Genomic DNA, 15072 nt, shown 5'->3' with positions numbered 1-15072 from the left:
CTTGCTGAAAGCCAGGGCAATGCTCACCACCACTGTCTGAATGATCTCTGTGGTGCTGCAGCTGGGAGGATGCTGAGCAGCCACAGCATTCCTTAGGAATCCCAAAATATACAATCATTAGATTCCTGCATCCATAACAACATCCCACAGCCACTTCACTGCAACAGGAGAGCACAGGCGGCTGATGACAGCCACAGCGATGGCAAAGCCAAGCTGACACAGGCTCCAAAATTTCAAATACATGAAGAAAGGCTGGGAGGGATGGGGGTGTTCAGCCTGGAGAAGTGAAGGCCTTGGGAGACCTTACAGCCCTTTCAGGGCCTAAAGAGGCTCCAGAAGAGCTGGAGAGGGACTAGGGACAAGGCATAGAGGGACAAGACACAGGGAATGGCTCCCACTGCCAGAGGGCAGGGCTGGATGGGATATTGGGATGGAATTGTTCCCTGGGAGGGTGGGCAGGCCCTGGCATAGGTTGTCCAGAGAAGCTGTGGATGCCCCTGGATCCCTGGCAGTGCCCAAGGCTGGAAGGGCTTGGAGCAGCCTGGGATAGTGGAAGGTGTCCCTGCCCACAGCAGAGGGCTGGAGCTGGGGGAACTCTTAGGCTCCTTCCACCCCAAACCATCCTGCCAGTCTGTGATCAAAATCCTCTGTTTTAGACCGAGGATTAATTTTAACCTCAGCAATGAATCCATACCTGCATATCCTCTGCTTTGTAATACTGCTCCACTAAGATTTTTACTTTCCAGTCACCACATACCCACTGAGGCTGCATTTTATACAGAACATCTAGTGTTTAACAACCATTTCAGTCTTGAAACCTAAGGATGACCAAATCATTTATAAACCAGGTTCTAAAGAGGCATAAACACCCTCTTCAGATCTGGGAAAACGAGAAAAGGCATTTATTGCAGAAAAAAGGCCAACTCAGGTTAACTTTGTACAGAGAGAGCCACATCCTGAAGCCACCAGTGGCTGAAGATAAACTCTGTTTGCAAACACATCTTGAAAAAATAATTACTCTTCAGGGATAGGAAAACCACTGCTCCTCTAGAAATACCAGATGCACCTGGAAATAGTGTCCACAGCATCAGTTAATGCCTGTGCTGCACCCAGACATGCAGAGACAGGCAGGTGCTGCTGTCTCATCCTGAGGATTCGGAAACAAAACATTTACTTGGGTTTAATTAAGCCCCTAGGAAACTCATCAGAACACACCTTACCTGTGCAGCTTCGTAGGTGATGGTCTTTGTCTCTGTGTGGACAATAGGGACTTCTTTTGTGGGAATTTCACTTTTGATGGCGCTGGACACGTCAGAGATGGTGACAGTCTGTGTCTTCACTAGCGGGGGCTGTGAGACAGGGTTAAAAACATCTTGTAAACAGCCAGTTCCCATCTCCACATCCTGACTGGGCTGCTGGCAAGTGTTCTGACACTGATCTGATAAAAGTACTGTGGGAACCAAGGTCAGCCTGGAAATCTTTGGGTTTAAGTCTCTGGAACATCACACTGCTCCGAGGGCAGCGATCAGGCATGAGGATTAGACAGGCAGCAAAATCCTCCAGCCCTTCCCCACACTGTGGACTCTGCTCAGCCCAAACCAGGCATTAAGGGTTTAATGGGTGTGCCACAACACCACAGATGCTGTCTCCACTGATTCTTAACTTTCTAATTACCAGAAGCCCATTGCCAGTTACTAGGAGAAGATGACCCTTATCTGGTGATGCCAGTGTCAGGATTACACCAGCCCTGGGCACACAAGGACTTTATCACAGTTGAGCAGCTTTATCCTGACCTCAAGAGTAACACTGCATTATGAAAATTCCTCATCAGATCTTTAACTTTTATTAAATCAATGTCAGATAAAACAGGAAGAACAATAAGGGTGGAGAGAAATCAGTTGTTCCAACACCTGATGATTATCCAGAAGAAGACAGAGTGAGTTCAGAGCCAGTGCCTTCCCAGAGGGCTCGATTTCTGCCACCATCCCCAACCCTGCCAGATGCCACTGTGATCATTAGCGGGGAATAGGCATCTGTTGAATCAAAAGCAGTATTAACACTGGAGCAGGCAAAAATCCCTCCCACAGTGGGGAGCACAAAAGGACACACTGGACAGCACCTCAAATTTGCTCTGCTGTGCTGAGAGTCAGCTGCCAGTCCAGCTGGGGCCAGCAAAATCCTTAAGGAGCTAAAATTACACAATTTTTGAGCCTAAATATTGCCTTTTTGTGGGAATGCCACAGGATGCTTCAATCCAAGAAGAACAAAGGGCATTGCACTGTGGCAACTGTATTTCATGTAAAGATAAATTGAGAGGAAGTCTTTTTTAATGCAAAGACAAATTGACAGTGGCTCGTATTTAATTCAAAGATAAATTGAGAGGGGCTTATTGCACTGACTGTGGGAGATTCACTGGCTCATTAGCTCCAAGCATGAATCCAAGCCAAGCAAACCCAACTCCTATGTGGGTCTGTGGCACCTGCTTGCTGCAGTGTTTGGGTTCCCACTCCAAAGGCAGCCGGGGTGTGGGGGGCAGGAGCTGGGCTCACTACCTGGAAGCAGCGAATGAGCTCCAGCAGCCTGTTAGGAGCATCTGGGTTGGGACATTTGCCATGTGGCTTTCTAAAGCCAAAGCTGTCTTCACCATCCTCTGCCACCTCCTCCTCCTCTCCTCCCCAGGGCTGATGGGGAAGTGTGGCAGGGCTGGGCTGGGGCTCCAGCTCAGAGAGCTCCGAGTCCTTCTCCACATCCACACAAACCCCCTTTCCACATGTCAGGTCCTCCTCGTGGGCGGATTGGCTGGGAACCGCCTCCTCCTGCTCCTCCTCCTCCTCCTCGCTGCTTAGGGAGGAAGCACCACAGTGCCAGCTGGCAGAAGGCTGTGAGGCGGGTGGCACTGGAGTCTCACTAACAACTACTGACTGCCTTGAGCCCTCCCACGCAAAGCCAGTGTCAACACTGCTCCACTCTGCCACTGCAGCCACATCCTCCTGGGAGAGAAAGTCACTCATTTTCTAAAAAGAAATAGATACACAAAAAGGGCCAGAGAGAGAGAGAGAAAGAGAGCAGGGAGTTAAGGAGAGCAGGAGGTCAGAAGGCATCAAGGTAAAACATCAGGTTCTTATCATATATCATATCTCCAGTAACACATGCAACAGTGGGGCTGGACCCTGCAAAAGCTCTGTGCTCTACCCAGTGCATTCACTGACACAGCCTCGCTAGTACATTAATAATCCACTCTCCTAAATTCTAAGGAAGTAATATGAAAAGTCTGTGCACCTAGAGGAAGAGCCACCACTATGCACTTTTGCTCAGTTGGGAATAACTTCAGTGTATCAATCAGTGTATCAAGAGGGGACTTGTACACATCCAAAACTTCCATGGGCAACAAAACTCATTAAACCATCCTGATTTCGCTTTTAACTCCTTGAAACTGTTGCCTCACTTTCTAACAAAATTCCCTGGGCAACCAAAAATACTGCAATTTGTGCTTAAAATGTGAGGCCTGAAGCCTGTGAGTTATTTGGTATGATTCATTTTTTATACCCCAGAGGCTTTCACTTTGACTGACCTCCTCTCACGGCATAGCTCAATGGTAGGATAAGAGCAGGAGCTGCTTTATGAAGGAACAAATAGATGCTTTTTAAAAATATAACTTCAAGAAATTACTCTTCCCCCATTTCTCAAGGTATTTTTCAGTTCTCCGCTTCTTTATGTTGTAGACAGGCTAGCTGTAACATTTCTATTTATTAGAATTTCCAGCCTTTTGTGCTTGTCTTAAGTTGATGGGATATTGCTTAGCAAAATGCATTTAATACGAATGAGGGAGGGCAACCAACACTGAGATGGGCAGGTCAGACTGTGCTCACAGGGAAAGGCTATTTCTGAACCAAACCCTTCCACATGTTTGTCCAAACATGGAGAAACTTGGAGACCTCAAGGCAGTGTGCAGCTTCCTCCCGAGGGGCAGCTCCCATCCCTGCTCTGGGACAGGGACAGCAGCCAGGGCACGGCTGGGGCTGGGCCAGGGCAGCTCAGGCTGGAGCTCAGGGCAAGGCTCTTCCCCCAGAGGGTGCTGGCACTGCCCAGGCTGCCCAGGCAATGGGCACGGCCCCGAGGCTGCCAGAGCTCCAGGGATGCCCAGGCTGGGCTTGCTGGGGGCTCTGGGCAGGGCCAGGGGCTGGACTGGTTGATCCCTGCAGGTCCCTTCCCATTCAGGATATTCTATGATATCATACCCAGATCCCACCCTCATTTCCTAATGCAAGACTCAACATTGCAATATTCCACAAAATAAAACATGAATGGGCTGTCAGCTGTGTAGAGCCATGTCTTGTTGGTTTAAAACTTGAATTTATATACTGCCAATATGCTGACCTTCCCTTAATTATAGATGCTAAACCTTGCTAATTATTCATGGGACCTTGAGAAGACACAGCTCATCTTCTGGGGTTTAATGGAACACGCCTTAGGAGTGAGATTTCCTTATGTAAGAGCTGGAGCACTACCCAGCCAACAGAAGAATCACAGATAAAACAAAGAAGACTAAGCAGCGACACAAACACTGATGTATTTAAAAGGCAAAAATCTGTATACAGTCAAAACAACCTCCCAGTTCCCTTTCACAGACAGATAAAATAATTTGCATTTGGAAGCATCTTGTATGACAGATGCAAAAAGGAAGGGAGAGCTGGAATGGAGCCTGTGCTGTGCGTATTCTCATCGCCAGCAGAGCCAAGTGCAGCAGCAAACATGCAAGCTGGAAAGACAGAATGAAATCCTGATAAGATCAACTGATCAGAAACACTTATTGCCTTGCCTTCCTATTCCACTTATTATTATTAAGAAGATAAACTAATGGGAAGGTATTAATTTCTAAATAAAGTTATCTATGTAAAACTCCTCCATAGGAATTTCAGCATCTGTTACAAATTCTGATCTTATCAAGATTTGTTTAAAATTGCAAATGCCAAAGCATACCTATTTAGGGCTCAGATTTGCAGAGTTCCAAGCTCACCTTGAGACCCAGGAAACCTGAGAGGTGCCTGGACTGCCAACTACTCATTTCCAGGGACACAGCCCCAAACCACTGAGGCCTAAATCAAGCACAAAGCAGTCAAACACAGAGTAAATTAAATACAGGACAGGATGCAATGCCCCAGAAGAAACAAACTGACCCAGACATGAATGCAACTTGTGCACCACCCTTCAAATACAAATCCTTGTGCCTCTGAAGATACGGCTGAAGCATTGCAATGAAGTGACGCACAATAATTCAGACTGGGGATAAATTAATAACAGGCTCAATTTCATGTTTGACACCAGTGGCCAAAAGGATTTCTTTTTCTCAAAAAGTCGTTTTGTATAAATTTGTTTACTTGCATTTCTTCAAGGCTCTGCTGTTTTGGATCAGTATCTATTTGTATGACTCAGCTGCCCTGTGTTGTCAGAGTGGATGTTTTTTTTCATGCTGCTGCCTCTTTATGTTGAATATTCCATTATTCCCATCCCAAATCAGACTACTATCCTGCAGAAAACTTAAGGAGTGCTAAAATTATGTCAACTGCCAGTTAATATTAAATAAAAATTGCTAAAACCATGAATTTCTGGTGCACAGTAACTACCTACAACGACCACATGAAAGGCTAGGAATCCCAGCTGGTTAATACTTCCCAGTCCTGTTCTTTTCCAGCATGGCAATGGAATTGTTGACGCTGTTATTAGGTTATCCCCAAACAAGGATCCACAGAAGCTCACAGGCTTGGAGTGACTGTCTAGGAATGCACAAGGAGATGATGTTGCTTTGCAGCAAACCACACTCACCAGAGAGCGCTCCCAGATCAACTGATGCTCAATCTCACAGCTGGCAAAGCACTTGGGTAAAAAGTATTATGAAGCAGAAAACAAGAGATCCTTATTTTACAGTACCTGCCACTACCTTACCAAACTGCTTTGCCTTAAGGTAAAAGTTAAAAATATTCAGAAGCTGTTCAAAACAACCTGGCATTGAAAAGGATGGACATTACCTATGGATTTGTGGTTTTCAGTGGATTTTTCTCATTGCCATTGACCTGATCACAACATCCTGACCAGCCTACTCAGATGACAGACAGATAAAAGAGATTTTGACCAAAAGTTAAAGTAATGCTAGCAAACACACTGTGCGCCCAAAACTTCAAAAGACTAAACTCTGTCATGAACAAGAATCCAATATATTACACAACACACAGCAATTACCTCCAATCATTGTATCAAAGTGCGGGCAACATGAAACAACCTCAAGATGAACACTTAAATTATCAAAATGAGGTTGTTGGGCAATATGATTCCTCTGCCCACGCCCACTGGTCTCCTTCCCATCTCTTTTGTGGGACAGGTACTGTCACATGAAGGGCTCTTTATTCCAAAATCCGTCTGCAAAGAACAGAGCAATGACATTGCAAAGAGCTGCCTTAGTGCAGCAGCAACAAGCGAAGAGAGGGGATAAAGTCAGTGTTTATAAATGCCATCAATTTTGTGCTGCTCATTCCACTTCCCTCATTCCATAAATGAGGTGTCTTAGGTTGCAAGATGTGTCTGGGTGTGTGTTCTGTCCCCACCTGTCAGAGCTGGGGCAGTTCTCTGCTGTGCTTGGGGCAGTTTTCTCCATCTCTCCCACAGCCAATCCTCCCTCCAGGAGATCTCTGCTGTCCATGGCCACTGAGTGTCCCTGCAGGGCTGATCCAATTCCAGCATCCCATGGGCAGATGCTGCGCCCAGGGCAGGAGCCAAGCATTCCTGCCTGGATGCAATCTGAGCCTGGCACAGCACAGCAGCCTTTGCCCCCTGCATTGCCAGAGGAGCAGCTTTCTGCTGCCCTGCATGGCCAGAGGGAGCCCAGGCCCATCTGCAGCAGCCCTGGAGCTGCAGAGGAAAACTCCCCCCTTGTGCAGGATCCCTGCTGCAGCAGAGCCACAGCTGGCACTGCAGGAGGGCTGAGCCCCCATGGGATGGGGCTGTGCCACCAGCCTGAGCCACAGCGTGCCAGGGCCTGCTCTCATGCTGGCAGCATTATTTTGTATTACTGCATTTTTATTTTTATCTTTATTTTTTAATATATAGTTTTTTCTCTATTAAAGAACTGTTATTCCTACTCCCATATCTTTGCCTGAGAGCCTCTTAATTTCAAAATTAGAATAATTCAGGGGGAGGGGTGGTTTACATTTTTCATTTCAAGGGATACTCCTGCCTTCCTTAACAGACACCTGTCTGTTCAAACCAAGACATGAAGTTACAGCTCTGCCTTGATGCCACACTCATCTCAGGAGTTGGCATTATGAGCAGCCAGATCTGCCCTCCTGTAATCTTGAAAAACTTGGGATTTAAAATTGACTCTTGACACAACCTCAAAACACAACCTGAGCTTCAACCAGAAAAAATCCACCAGAAGCTCGCATTGTATCACTGAGCCGAGGAACAGTGGTTCATTAGGAATGTGGTTTCTTCACTTACAAAACCCAAAAGGAGCATTTTTGTCCCCAGATTAACACACCAGGTGGGACAGAGGTTCTTGTAGCTGTGCAGAACCTGCCTCACTTCTGCTCTCAAAACAACTTCCTGCAATTGATTTTTCCTACCACACAGTCTCCAAAGCGAAGAGGCAGAAGGTGCTAGAGTGACATTAAGCATTTGGTAGAGGACTCCTGCAAACAAAGCCCGTCTTAACCCAAGCTGGATTTAATCCTCAATTGAATTATTCTGATCAGTTTGAGACCTTAGAGCTGCAGCCTTGTGTACTCCCTCTCCCCAGCCCACATCCAAGAGTGTCTAACAGACCCTACACTCTGAATGCCATCAGCAATGACTCAGTCTGATGGCTCCTGCTTTGAGAAAGGAATACTGAAGGTTAGTTCAAGAAGTCATTAACACAGATCATATATAGCTTTTTTTGGTTAATAAGCAGTGGAAAGAAAAATCTGATTTGCAGTAACATTTATTAATGGATAAATGTACATATTTACAAAGAAAAATCTGAGAAAAAATACAAAACCAAAAAAGTGTTCCAAAAGAGCATTTTAGGTAAAAAAGAAAGTGTTTCTAGTCCCCACAGGACTAGTCTAACAAGACTGTCTACCGTTGCTAAAAGATCCCAAAGGGGCCCAAACCAAGGCCTGTCTTTCTCTCCAGCCCCACAAACCACAACAGATGCAAACAGAGACACAAGAGGAATCAACTCGGTCAAGTTCCCCAGCATCACCCACCAATAACTACAGACCAAGGAGCTTCTGCATGAATCCATAATGCTTTCTTGGGCTGAATTTATCCAGAAAGCTTCCTCCCTCGTCCCATAGGTCAGAACAAGCACCATCAACTCATGACAAGGAAAAAAGAAAACGCAATAAACCAGTGAAACAATTCTCAGAGTAATAAATTACTAACACTGATGTGAAGTGAAAGACTTTGCCCATAACCATTGGGATCTGGGCTTGATGATCCTTGTGGGTCCCTTCCAACTCAGGGTATTTCATGATTCTATGATAACCTTCCCAGGAGCTGGTGGTATAGCCAAGCCTCATTCCTCCCGACACAAACTACTTCCCTTTGTGCTGAGGAAATCCTCTACTGATTATTTCAGAATAGGAGGGAGATATGGAATACCTACTCTTTAGAGTCATCACTAGTTACTGGGAAAACCACAAGAGAGGGGAGCCAGTCTTGGCTGAACACTGCCCTGACTGAGCTGCCCATGGAGAGTCCTCAGCTCACCTTCCATCACTCCCCAAGCGAGGCAGAAGGTGGGAGGAGGTGCAGGCAACATCCTTCTTTATCTGCTCCCTTTCAGCAGTCAAAAAAGAAAAGGGATGCTGTTTTACAGCAACGAAGACCTCAAGTATCATCACACACAGAGCCCCACACCCAGCAGAGCCTCAGAGCTGAATCTGAGTTCCAAGCAATTGGCTCTAGCACATCTGCTGCTTCAGAATACTGGTTTCCCCTTTCTCCTAAAGCAAGAAGCACAAGAAACTCCTGTGTGTTTTAGGTGGTGTCCAAAAGAGGTGGAAGCCGGGGTAAGGAGATTCAGGAAGTGGCTACGAAGCCAACCGTCAATATCACAATGGGAATCACTGAACCCTCTACAGCTCCCAGTGGGATCCTACACACATCAAAGAGCATCAAAGAGCTGAGTGACCACACCACAAAACACTGGACAAGACTTCTGGCAGACTTATCCTGCTTGTGTCACCAGTGTGCCAGTCACCAGAAGGACATTTTCTGCAGCAGGTCACCTTGAAAAATCACCAACCTGGATGAGGTTACATGCTGCAGACACTTACAGCTTCCTTGCAGGAGGCATAACTCAGCTCTCCATCACCCATAGCCTGGCACTGCATCAGCCTGGCTGAACAGTGTGTGTGAATCCCTGTGTCAACAGGTGCCAGTGTCGGGGCAGGCAGGCAGGAGTTGCTGGTGCTCCCAGCAAGTTTGTTCCTGAGGAAAATAGGAATGAAGTTCATGTATTGGTTCTATTATAGATCCCCTGAGATCTCAGCCTTTAAACAGCACTAGAGCCAATCAGCTCTCCCTGTGCACAGGGATGACAGCAGGACTCACAAAATCCTCCTCTCGGTGCTGCATCCTGTGCTGACATCATGGGAAAAGAGGGAAACCAGAGCACCAAGGTGTAAAAATATGGAATGTGCACAAACGGGATACAGAATGCACAGGAATGAGACCTTACGTGGATTGCCATGGACTGTCACTCCCTTTGCATCACAAGCAAACAGGGAAAAAAGCAGAAGAGCGCCTGGAAAAGGGTCTGTAGCCCAGGGGGCACATCCCTGGGGCACTGGACAGATGAGGTTTCTGTTCCTGCTAAGTTCCAGGCCTCCTCTCTCAGGAGGGATCAGATCTACCTGGATGAATATGGATAACTGGCCTCTAAAGTGCCAGAAATACAGAAAGCATTTGTTCAATTTCTTTTACTCTGCAGTGATAATTGGTATACAAATTGCAAAAATGTTCCTGAGCATTCTCAGAGTGTAAAGTTTCCAAGGTTTTTTGCTGATGACAACCAGCCTTATCTCAAGATTTAAAGAGAGAGAAAGAGACCACTTGAATTAAAGAGTAAAGAATTGAGTAGAGGTGACAGAGCCTATCTCTTATCCCACTGAGATGAGACACCCTAAGCACTCTGGCCTAAGGTTGATCTGGACAAAAAGTTTTAGAATTCAGGTCCTTTGAAAATGGGTGACAGAGCTATAGAAACCATGGCTTTGCCAAAGCCACCAGTGTGGCTTCCAAGTTCTTGTCACTGGATCAGAAATGCAGAAACTCAGCAGTGCTCACTGCAGCATCCCAGGCAGCGATCCCGAACAATGGCTTTGGGAAGGAAGCACCTGTGTTCAAACTCCAGGAAATATGGACAGAAAATGGACAGAGAGATCCAAACAACTCCTGTTTCTTCCCTCTTCACACCAGGCTGAGGAGAACAAACAATCCCTGTTCTTCATCACAACGGCTACCACTGTGGGACGGAGATGCAGGCAGGGAATGCCAACCACAAGTATCCCTTGACTTCTTCCAGCCTGCATTTTCTGCACAGCACATGGCATCCCAGCATCCTCCCTCACCTCTCCTCTCCAGGCCCACCTCCATCTTCCTAAACTCCACATCAGATCTGCTGGAGTGCAAGTGCTGCTCTCCTTGGAGCATTCGTAGGGATGCTCCAAGGATTCAGGGACACAGTCTGCCAGCACCCTCCTTCACACCAGACTACACCTGGACAACAAGCCTCAGACTTCTACACTTCCTAGTGCCAAAGGAGGAAGACTGTATATTAAAGGCAGTGTATTAAAAAGGGAGGAATATTTTCCAATGAAAAATCGGCATCCTCACAAAACAAAGTCCTAAAGGCACAAACTGGTGAACTAATCGGAGCAGGTTACAAGAGGAATTGGAAGGATTCCTGTGGGATTAAAACAAAGGATTTCACTAGCAACCTAAGTTTCTGAGACAGCATTTAGAACCTCAACCTGTACCTCAAGAGCAAGAGGTGGCTCGAGTGGCCCATGATACCCCACGGACCCTCAGAGCAGACAGCACATGCCATGCTCACCTTACTCCTTCCAGTTTATCTGCTAGCTTCCTAAATAATACTGTTCACACAGATACAGATCTAGAAAGGGTTATAAATATAGGTATTTATATATATTCACACATTTTAGTCCATGTAATAAAGGCCTGCTCCTTTCTCTTCCACACTTCTGGAGCAGCAGCCACCACTGGTGACACTGGGGGGTGTTCTCAGAGTGACTGTGTCCAGGCCAGTCCTCCAGTGGACACAGGAGAACACAGATTGGTGCTGAAAGGAGAAATGGGGGGCTCAGCTCAGCCCCATTGTTACTATTTACAGAAAAGAAACCCCTCAGACACGAAGTCCCACCTTCCCTCCAGTTCACAAACCAGCTCTGCTCAGTCTAGCTGGGCTGGAGCCTGCACAGCTCAGGCAGGATAACTTGGATAAATGGGAGCATCCTCCAGACACATTGTAAGCAATAAACAACGAGCGGCATGCAACAGTTTGGTTAAAGAAGTCAAAAACAATCGAGGGCTTTAACATTAGAAGTGTGTCCTGATGTGGCCAAGCCAACTTGCCAACAGAGGGAATGTTCAAACAACAGGTAACTCCATCTCTGTGACCTAAGCAAACATGCATCAATTAGTTCTACACAAATTAAATAAAACACATTCCAAGTGCAAAAAGTCCTTCAGATTAAAAAAAAAATTATTAATCTATGTTTACAATAAATATCTCCTTGAAATGAGTTTTCTCCTGTAACACTATGTATTTTCTTGGATGTGAGAATAGTGGTGGAGAGGGAAGCTGGGATACTTTGTCACAGGCTTCCCCCACTAGAAAATGAAAGGCAGACCCTGTCCCTAACTTATTACCAAGAGCAGCAGTGAGAACCAGTACTTTTTATTTAAGTGCCAATCTGAGTTTCCTAGAAATTTAGTGTTTATGGATTAGATTCCAATGTTCTTCCTAGAGAGTCAACCTCTTGTTGCCCACAGAGGCTGTGGATTCCCATGCCTGGCATTGTTCAAGGCCAGGTTGGATGGGACTTGGAACAACCTGGTCCAGGGGAAGGTTCCCTGACCACAGCAGAGGGGGAACAAGATCTTTATGGGCCCTTCCAACCCCAAACCATTCCAGGATTCTATGATTCAGCACATTCCTGTAAAGCATATTTTAGATCAGTGTCAAATGTTCTTCATCTTGTGAATATCTTACATTTAAAACAACAAGCTTAAAAGCAATTCTCCAGCAATTCCTATGGGAAGTCTTCAGGGGCTTGGGAAATCAGACTCTCCTCTCAGGATTTCCTCCACCCATCTGCTCTCCCACAGCAGATGGGAACACAATTCAAAGAATTTGCTTTTGCACCACAGGAAACTTCAGAATGGACCTGGCAATCCAGGAGCACTCCTGCTAGGTCCCATCACAGCCACACAAGGACACACAGCAGGATTAACACGACAGTCACGGGTGTCCCTCCCAGGACAGCCAACTACGGAGATCAGAAACCAGGACAAAGAAGATGCAGCAGAGACTACAGCCCAGAAATTCAGGAGCTTTGGTCTTGAGGTTTCAATATGACCCTGTTGCCACTCAGAGAAAGAGTAGCCACCAAACAGTCAGTGCTATAACCAGAAGGAAGGACATCATAAAGGGAATACGTGGAGAAGGAAAAATGCTAGAGTACAGCTGACACTTTTTGAGAGATTTCTGCTCTTCAGGGATTGCAATAGAAACCTTTGGAAGAGTTGCTTCACTTGCTGGCCGGGGAAAGGCTGTCTCAGTAGGTATCTCCTGCTCTTTTAGTTTGTCTTCATCCTGTACTAACAGAGGCCGTTCCCGTGTCTGCTTTCGTGGTAGAAGATCAAGAAAGACAGAGAGAGATGAACAAAAATGACAGATGGAAAGTGCCCAAAATGACACTTGGAGATGTGCAAAGCATTAGGGCAGCTCTTCTCAACATAAAATAAACTGCCCTGGAGAGCAGAGCTGCTGGTGGCTTGTGTCACACCAGCCCTGGAGCTATAGAACCATGTTCTCTCTGCAGAGCTCATCAACATCTGCACCAGGATCATGAGTGTTTGATGCCTGCCCTCCCAGAAAAGTGGATGCCCAAAATCTTCCAGAGTGTTTTGGAACTGGAATGGTGAGAAAAACATTTGAAGCATTTGAAACAGGAATGGTGCAGTACAAAATGTGTGGTCTCTGACAGCTTCCTAATCTACAGTGCCCTTGAAACCCAGTGTTTGGAAAATCCCATGGAACAGCCAGACCGAAGAGCAGATACAAAATGCTTTTCCAAAGTTCTGACCAGAGTATCAAAATTTCAGCTGGTTTGAAAATTCTATTGAACAAGTGAAAAACTGTAAATCTTAAAAATCCCACGCATGGAACGGGCAGGGTGGCAGTAGGAGCAGAGCATACTCCTGGAATTTTGCTCTGTGTTTTAGCATATTTGTTTCTGGAGGTTAAAGAATGATAAAAACCCAGAATGAGTAAATCAGCACACAGGACCATGCAAGGGCTTCAGCACTTCTGCTGAAGAAAGGAAAGATTGTGGGAATGTTGCTGTTCAGTAAGTCTACACCCCTTTAGTTTGCCAGCCCTGGTCAAATCCAAGTGTACTTAGGACAGGAAAAACTTGGCTCTAAGCTCCCTCAGCTGAGCCAACCTCCGCTGGTCAGTGCGGTATTTTGGGACTGGTTCTTTGCACACCCCTAAGTGGTGAGAATTCGGGAGAAAGTAGCTGGGAGACTGGGCAGCAAAATAAAATATAAGATGCAAGAGTAACATGATCATTAAAACAACAACAAAACAAAACAAAAAAAACCCAAAAAAACAAAACGAACAAACAAAAAAAACCAGAAAGAAAGACAACATAAAAAGAACAGGGAACAGTTAAATTTTCAGAATTGCTTTTGTCCCCGAATACACGGTTATATTGGTCATGCAGCTTTTTCGAACCAGCCATGCACCAAATAAGCAAAAATTGAAAGCTGCAAAAGCTGCAGCAGTGCCAAAGTCCTCTGGGTGTGAGTTATGAAACTACTTCATGTAGCAAAAAAAAAAATGTTATCCAGCAGCTGCTGTTGAGTTTTTGCTCGGTGCCATTGCAATAGCAAGTCTGGTTCAGAAGCACAGATCAGAGCAGCAGCTTTACCTCAAGCCCACCAACCTGTCTCTCAGAAGATGGGACAGTGACTTTCTTGACCTGGACACACAAAGCGTGTTAAGGTTCAGTTGTCTCATAACAAAACATACAGGAATAGAAGAGAAGTGGCCCCTGGCAAAAAACCCTTAAGCCACTAAAGCAGGGTGAAAGCACCATCATGAACAGGAGCAATGGCTTTGCACCATGATTTACGATCCTTAATTACCATCTGATTTATGATCCTTCAACACATGCAGGTGAGGGAAAACTTTCTCCCCGGTCAGTGCCTGGAGAAGATGCATTTCTGGAGGTTCATAGCAGGACATAGCAACCTCAGAGTGAGATCATTTCAAAGAGGACCAGATTAAGAAGGAACTTCCAGAAATGCAAATCTAGGGCTGACACCAATTCTGCAGTGCTGCAGACCCACTGGCGCCTTAGGTGGGACAAGCCCACACCATCCAGTTATGGTAACCAGCAGCCCTCCAGGGTCTCAGTGTGGTCACCTTGCAAGAAATTCTTCATAAAAACCAAGGATAACATTCTTGAACTGCAGTTGTAGAGCTTGAGAGCCTCAGCTCTGTCCCACCCACTGGGCACTGAGCAGAGCTCTGCTGCCCACACTCCTGAGGAGTCTACGCCGAGGCTCAGCCACAGAGGGTAAAGCCTATCCATGTGTTGAACAGGGCATGACAGGCTGCCCACAAAAGCAGTGGCTGCCCCTGGATCCCTGAAGTGTCTGAGGTCAGGCTGGATGGGGCTTGGAGGAACCTGGGACAGGCAGGAAGTGCCCCTGCCCATAGCAGGGGTGGGACTGGAGGGGCTTTAAGTTCCCTTCCAATTGAAACCATTCTGAGATTCT

General features: G+C 46.2%; 1 protein-coding gene across 11 annotated transcripts in view; it reads right to left on the bottom strand.

The window, feature by feature from the left end:
• EPB41 (erythrocyte membrane protein band 4.1) overlaps positions 1-15072 on the bottom strand; it is a 76187-nt gene that overhangs the window by 7312 nt on the left and 53803 nt on the right. For 5 of the 11 annotated variants that reach the window (XM_058040419.1, XM_058040422.1, XM_058040425.1 and 2 more), the window contains 2 exons: positions 14235-14270; positions 1221-1349 (listed from right to left, as the gene is read on the bottom strand). In XM_058040419.1, the coding sequence (XP_057896402.1) occupies positions 1221-1349; positions 14235-14270 (165 nt within the window). Of the gene's footprint in view, positions 1-1220; positions 1350-13684; positions 13814-14234; positions 14271-15072 lie in introns of those variants that run through there. The other 6 variants (XM_058040420.1, XM_058040429.1, XM_058040430.1 and 3 more) reach the window with 2 other exon arrangements.

This window comes from Melospiza georgiana, chromosome 24 (genome assembly GCF_028018845.1).
Source record: "Melospiza georgiana isolate bMelGeo1 chromosome 24, bMelGeo1.pri, whole genome shotgun sequence".
Taxonomy (NCBI): domain Eukaryota; kingdom Metazoa; phylum Chordata; class Aves; order Passeriformes; family Passerellidae; genus Melospiza; species Melospiza georgiana.
Note: the sequence above shows the minus strand (reverse complement) of the source record. Positions and strands in the feature narration are given on the sequence as shown.